At 41.5% G+C, this 7,014-nt stretch overlaps 1 protein-coding gene across 1 annotated transcript; it reads left to right on the top strand.

Annotated features, from left to right (window-relative positions):
• Positions 1 to 466: 466 nt before the first annotated feature.
• skor1a (SKI family transcriptional corepressor 1a) lies at positions 467 to 5,632 on the top strand. The gene is made up of 8 exons (XM_062418433.1): positions 467 to 2,224; positions 2,892 to 2,982; positions 3,087 to 3,149; positions 3,335 to 3,397; positions 4,277 to 4,351; positions 4,544 to 4,618; positions 5,229 to 5,294; positions 5,535 to 5,632. The coding sequence occupies exons 1-8, from the start codon at positions 467 to 469 to the stop codon at positions 5,630 to 5,632; spliced, it is 2,289 nt and encodes a 762-aa protein (XP_062274417.1).
• The last annotated feature ends 1,382 nt before the right edge of the window (positions 5,633 to 7,014 follow it).

The following is a 7,014-nucleotide window of genomic DNA, read 5'->3' on the forward strand; positions in this document are numbered from 1 at the left end:
ATATTTAGTCACCTTTTTTCAAATGTTTACTGTATAATTAGTGGTAGTCCAGAATTAATAATTATAATTATAATTATTATAATTTGCAAAAGAAAATTGCATTAATATAACTTTAAAATAATACAATACTTATGCTACCAGCAACAGCATTGATAAATACTACACGGTATTATTATTAATAATATCATTATCATTATTATTATTATTACTTGTATTAATAATAATAATAATAATAATTAATTACATATTGGCTATGTATATAGATACAAACACCCTTCCATTTAATGTTTATGTGACATTTTGGGTTTATATTTTTCTATTCTTTTACTTACATTTTTTGTGTAATTTTTCTGCCCTCAGGCTAAATTATTTAAACATGTTACAATGACAGTGTTGTGCTTTTGCATGCTGTCAATCAGGCCTCCGGTTCACTCCAGTTTTCTCTTTGATTGACAGGCTTCCAGGGATGGAGTCGATGCCCGGACAGCTTCGAGACGCGGGACGAGACGTCAGCTCTTCCCCCAATTCAAAGCAGGACGCACAGAGCTTCACCAGCCCTAGCTCCCTCAAACCAAACCAAGTGAGCGAGACCTCGTTGTACGGGGTGCCCATCGTTTGTCTGGTCATAGACGGTAAGGAGAGACTCTGCCTGGCGCAGATTTCTAACACCCTGCTGAAAAGCTACAGTTACAACGAGATACACAACCGCCGGGTGGCTTTGGGCATCACCTGTGTGCAGTGCACTCCTGTCCAGCTGGAGCTCCTGCGGCGCGCTGGGGCCATGCCCATCTCCTCCAGGCGCTGTGGCATGATCACCAAACGGGAGGCCGAGCGGCTCTGCAAGTCCTTTTTGGGAGCGCACAGCCCCCCAAAGCTACCAGAAAATTTCGCATTTGACGTGACTCACGATTGCGCCTGGGGCAGCAGAGGCAGCTTTATACCCGCCAGATACAACAGCTCCAGAGCAAAGTGCATTAAGTGCACATTTTGCAACATGTATTTCTCCCCAAATAAATTCATTTTCCACTCCCATCGCACCCCAGAGTCCAAGTATTTGCAGCCGGACGCGGCCAACTTCAATTCTTGGAGGCGCCACCTGAAACTGACGGAAAAAAAATCAGCTGATGACATAAACCACGCGTGGGAGGATGTTAAGGCCATGTTCAACGGGGGGAGCAGAAAGAGGACACTTCCTATGAGTGGGTCGGGAATGGGCTCGTCCATGAAATCGCAGGCCTCCTCCAGCCTTGCCCAAACCAGTTCCCCTGAGATCCCGCACAAAACTTTACGGCGCGACGAGGATCAGGGGAATAATAACATGAGTTTGGCGAGCAGTGCGCGGAGCTACCCGGTCATCCCGGTGCCCAGCAAGAGCTTTGGCATGCTTCAGAAAATCCCCCCACCCCTGTTCCCCCACCACCCCTATGGCTTCCCGGGCTATGGGCTGTGTCAGAAAAAGAATGACGGTGTGCCTGATGCGAACAAACCCAATGTCCCTGGAGTGTTTTGGCCCGGTGCGAAGGACACCATCTACCCTGCTTTCCCTGTCTTTTGGCCTACAGCTGCCGGCCTTCCCATGCCTCCCTATCCGGGCTCTCCGCCCAAACTCCCTGAGCTACCAGGTGTTCGGCAGGGCGAGCTTGACTTGTCGGACCAAAGCGACCGGGGCGCAAACACACCCAAAGACAGCAACCATCACCAACATCTCCAGCAGGACGGAGGAGAGCGCTGCCCCAGCTCCCAATCCTCCACCAACAGGAACGATGAGGACAAGTCCGGCGACGAGACCCCCCAGAGGAAAATCAGCTACATTTCGGCCTTTAGACCCGTTGTCAAAGACGCAGAGACCATCGCCAAACTCTATGGCAACCGGGACAGCTACGGAGCGCGCCCTGGCTACCTGTCCCCGGATTTTATCAGCGAGAGTTCCAGTTACAGATCCGTATCACCGGACAGGGACAGTGTGGTGGACGACGACGACGACGACCCGGACGTGGATGTGGAGTCCAACCGGGGACAGGACGACGAGGACCTGATCCGGATCTCGCCAGGAGTGGACCAGCGTGACTCCCCTGTGCCGGACCGGGTCTCCTTGGGTGCTGAGGAGAGTCAGGAGCAGCCAGCCTCCAGCCCCGGTGCAGCATCAGCATCAGCGGATGACTCCGTGCACACTGGGTCATCAGATGAGGACAGACAGATGCGTAATGGCTCTCCTCTTCATGAAGTAAGATTGGATTAAATGAAACTTTAATGATCCCTGTAGGGGGGAGAGTGGGATTGTCGCAGTAGTAGAAAAAAGCCCGATTATAAGAGTTTAAAAACGACGAGAGGAGGCCGATACAAATATAATCGAGATCAATTGGCCTGGATTTTTGAAATTGCAGATTTTTAATCGACTTATTGTCTTCATTTTAATAAGAATGTGGAGTTAATAAGGCAGCTTAGTATTTGGAGAAACTCCCCCTCAGCTGGAGTGCCGTTTAGCAAGGCCTCAAGGCCCACATAGATCCCCCACCCTCTAAAAAAAGAAGTTACCTTAATTTGTATAATATATCACATATTCTGCAGTTTCAACCAGGATAATTATATAACAACTCCAATTTGTTCTGATTTGGTTTCTGATTTATTCCTGTCAAATTGCCTTTGAAGATATTTTTCCACATCAGTGTTTTATTGGTTTATTAAACCCTTAAAACACTCAATCCTTCTCCATGGTTTCATGTCTTTCTTTTTTAATTATTATTATTATTATTTTAAAGGGGATCGACCACAAATTGCAGGGCGCCTTGTCTTTTAAGAATTAAGGCCTCAATTAGGTGAAGAACTGCAGCAGTAAAATGACCTATAATTGGTGTGTATCATTAAACTGGATTGTCTGCTTCATCTTACAGGTGTACTCTCATGAAAAGGACGGCCACGTGCTTCTGAGCGAGCCCTCGTCGTTTGTGTCCAAACAATCGAGCAGCCCCCGCAGATCAAATGGTAATTGTCGGTGCCATTTATGGTATAGTTTTTATGCAAATTAGGGTGTTTTCCCCCTCCTCATTTTCTACTGATTGTTGTTGTTGTCGCTTGTTTATGTTTAGGTGTGCATCACGTGTCTGAACTGCAGAGCCAACGCAATTATCAGGAGCAAAAGGACAGACAAGGTTATTCATTTATCCTGTTTTATATTTTATTAGCCTACCTAAAAAAAAAATTAAAATCTACCCATTCCTTCACTGTAAGGTGCTTTAATGTAATTACTCAGACTCCTTTTACAATATAATATGTATTTTATATTTTATTTAGTATATATTTGTGGGATAAATAATGTTTTGGTGTTTTTGCGCAGCAGATGGAGCTTTACGCATCGACATCAGCGTGCATGAGAGAGATCTGGAGACCATGGCAAAAGGTAAGAAGCAATCTTCAGGTTCAAAAGGACACAAAAGAGAGGGGGGAAATATAGCAGGCGATATTAATTATCATTTGCAATTATGTCCGTTTTAATCGTCATTTAGGTACATTTAATACTGCCAGCCTAGAAAATGTATTTATACAGCAGCTAAACGGCTGGCAGGACCTTGGTCACCAAAATTAATTAAGACTCGAGTTATTAAGACGGATATTTATGTATAGTATAAAAATGTAAACATCAAATTAAATTTAATCGAAAAAACACATCATATTAATTGCTAAATTATTAATTACATTTTGGGGGCCTAAAGTGTTTTCCATCGTTGTTAACCACTTAATCACAAGATGTGGGAGTTTTGACTTATTATTGTAAGAGGAAATCGTTTAGAGGCTATTAATATTTTAACGAACAGAGCCATAACCCCGAGGCACGGCAGCTAATTATTTTACAACGCTTGGAAAAACCCTGGGACTCCATTATTATCGTCTCAACCTCCAGGCAATGCATGGCAATTACTCTGGCAGCGAGCAAGAGGAAAGCAGTGAAATGGTTGTTATCAAGGATGTAAACGCACCTGAAGTCGGTTTACTGGGCTGACTTAAATCTTTATGTGCAGATATTCAAAATGCATCATAGTAAGTGGAAATTAACTGATGTGAGTTAGATGAAGGTGACTTTTTAAGGAGGGAAAATATGTCTTTTTACCATTTTTGAAGAATAAATTTGATTCATTTTATGTTATTTCTTTCTTTTTTTTCTAACTGCTTGTTATTCAGAAGAACATTAGGCACCAGAGTGATGTTTTAAGGTGAATAATGACATTTACTTGCAGCATTTTAATAGTAACTGAACACTTTTTGGCTTTTGGCTTTACAGAGGAGTTGCAGAAGCAGCTTGTGGAGCAAGTGGAGCTGAGGAAAAAGTTGGAGAGAGAATTTCAACATTTAAAAGGTAGAGAAAAAAAGGTATTTTCTGAATGGTTGTTGTGATGTTTTGGATGTGAAAACCCTGCGTTTGTAGCCCGGGTGTTTTAGGAGGAGAGCTTGTCTTTTTTTTGTCCTTTGAATCCAGGAATGTGTCTTTAAGTTTATTCCTCACAATGTCAGAGAGTTTCCATCTGATGTGGCCTTCGGTACTCTTCAGATAATTTTCAGGATCAAATGAAGCGTGAGCTGTCCTACAGAGAGGAAATGGTCCAGCAGCTGCAGATTGTTAGAGGTTGGTCTCTCTCTCTCTCACTCTCTCTACTTTGTGCCTCCATAGATTATGACTGTAAAGCGGATGTAGATCAATGCTCTTTAAGTTTATGGGAAAAAATTAGCCACAAAACAACCTTTATAGGCAGTATCAATCAATCTGAACTAGGTAGTCTCTCTATAACCAATACAAAACAAAAAAAGAGGAAAAGTGACACTTGCATATTGACATATTGGCAATTTGTGTCCAGCCTTTTTCCTGTAAACTCCAGCCATATTTTTTTTCTTCTGCAGTTGAGTAAATTATTAGATATCAAAAGGTGAACCTGAGACCACATTGTTTTGTTTGCAAAGGTTATTTTCTCCTAAATCATGCTCTGGAAAACTGAATAGACAGACCATTATGTCGCGCTGTATCAGTTACATGCAGTAGACAGCAACTAATGCCACCCGTTAAAGGATTGGTTTAATGTTACAGTAGTTTAAATACAGGGTTCAAGTACACAGAAGGGTCACTCTAAATACCATAGGGGCAAATGGCATACATTACAGTCCTCCACTTCAGATGCTCACGTTTTCTTTTCCTTTTTTTTTGACTATTTTTTATTTTTTATTCACTTTATTTTTGATAGACACTTTGTGCAGCGAGTTGGACCAAGAGAGAAAGGCTCGTTATGCAATACAGCAGAAGCTAAAAGGTAAATTGATCTGGTCCAAATAGGAATAAATGTTATTTGTTGCCTACAAACATAAATATGCAAGTGCTACTTTTTAAAAAATTCAACATCAGTGTGATCAATATGTAGACAAGTGACTAAGATACCAATCAGTTGTCAATATTTGGGGGTGGGAAATAAGCAACTTGCAACTAAGTTAAGCAATAAATTGGTACAAGTGTTGGTCTGCATGTTCTCACTGTTGGACTTGTTCCTCCCCAGAAGCTCATGACGCCCTTCATCATTTCTCGTGCAAGATGCTGACCCCTCGCCAGTGTACCGGAGCCTGCACCTTCAAGCCCCCGCTGCTGCCTCCCTAGTGCCCAGCACAGCCAAAAAACACACACGCGCTCACACACACGCACAGGTCCACCTCAAGAGTTCTCGTGTGTTCACTTCACACCTGTAACCCAAGGATTACCACCCTACTGTATAGATATTGATTTTAGCACTTGAGTGAATACATGGAGACTTGAAGGAGAGGTTTTGGCAGCGACGTCTCCCCAACAAACTGAACTCTTGTGCTAAAGAGATCAGGATTTTACTTAAAACATGACGTCATGTATCAAAGGATGTTGATCTGAAGCTGCAAAGTCTCTCTGAATCAAAGTCGTCTGCTCTTTAGCTATCCTTAAAAGGGGAAAAAACCACCATATACATATACATATATATATATCACGTGACGATGTGCAATGGCTTGTATAATTGTGACATTAAGTTCAAATGTATCTCATTATTTAGCTTTTGTTGCTTGTTTGAATATCTTGAGTTTTTACATATATTTGTTATTTATCTGTCTTTGGTTTAATTTATTATTTAGATTTTTTGTAACACTGTGTTGTTAAGCACTTTAAATGGGCAACATTTCTGAATTTGACCATTCCACCTGATACCAAATTCTTAGAGGGATCATTATGTTTTAAAATAGAGCACATTATTATGAGCACTTACTTCAACAGCCCTTCAAATAATACAAAAAAAAAGATTTCCTTTGACATAGTCATGTGTCATTTAACCTTTGAGGTAATTAAAAGAAAGAAAGAAGAAGAGCCATTTATAGATTTCATGTACAGTTTAGACCGCAGCTCTTTGTGTTCAACTTTTAACACAAATCTGATCCCGTCATCTTCTCTTGTTTGTGGGTTTCTTTCTTTTCTATCATGACATGCTTCTGTAAAATCAAACCACCAAACAAACAAAAACCAAAACTTTTTCTTATCATCTGAAGCTCTTTTTTTGGTCTATAATATGTGTAAACTGCCATTCACACGTTTCATTTTTCCTGTCATTTAAAGTTGAATTTGGGGTTTGTAAGTAAAAAGAAAACACACAGAGCAGATCTAAAAGTAGTTAATCCTGGTTTCTGACACAATCTACCCATCATTTTTCCATTTATGTATGTACCCATGTCAATATTAATAAAAATGTGAAAACCACTACCTCCTCTTTGTTCCTGGTGCGAGCCTGACACCTGCTGGTCTCCGCTCAGAACAGTTCCTCATGAGATGGATCATATTTCCTCTTATTGTATTTGAGTTCAACATGATCTCTTTCATTAGGCAGCCACATCAGCGCATGACATGTTCAGTCAACTTATAATGTTTGACGTGGAGTCAGGGGAGCAGGCTGATCCAATAGTGAAATCTAATTCTTCTGATGGGAGGACTAATAGATATTGATTACACGGCTCTCGGTCCCTGGA

The sequence above is a fragment of the Scomber scombrus genome, chromosome 1, assembly GCF_963691925.1.
Source record: "Scomber scombrus chromosome 1, fScoSco1.1, whole genome shotgun sequence".
In the NCBI taxonomy this organism is placed as follows: domain Eukaryota; kingdom Metazoa; phylum Chordata; class Actinopteri; order Scombriformes; family Scombridae; genus Scomber; species Scomber scombrus.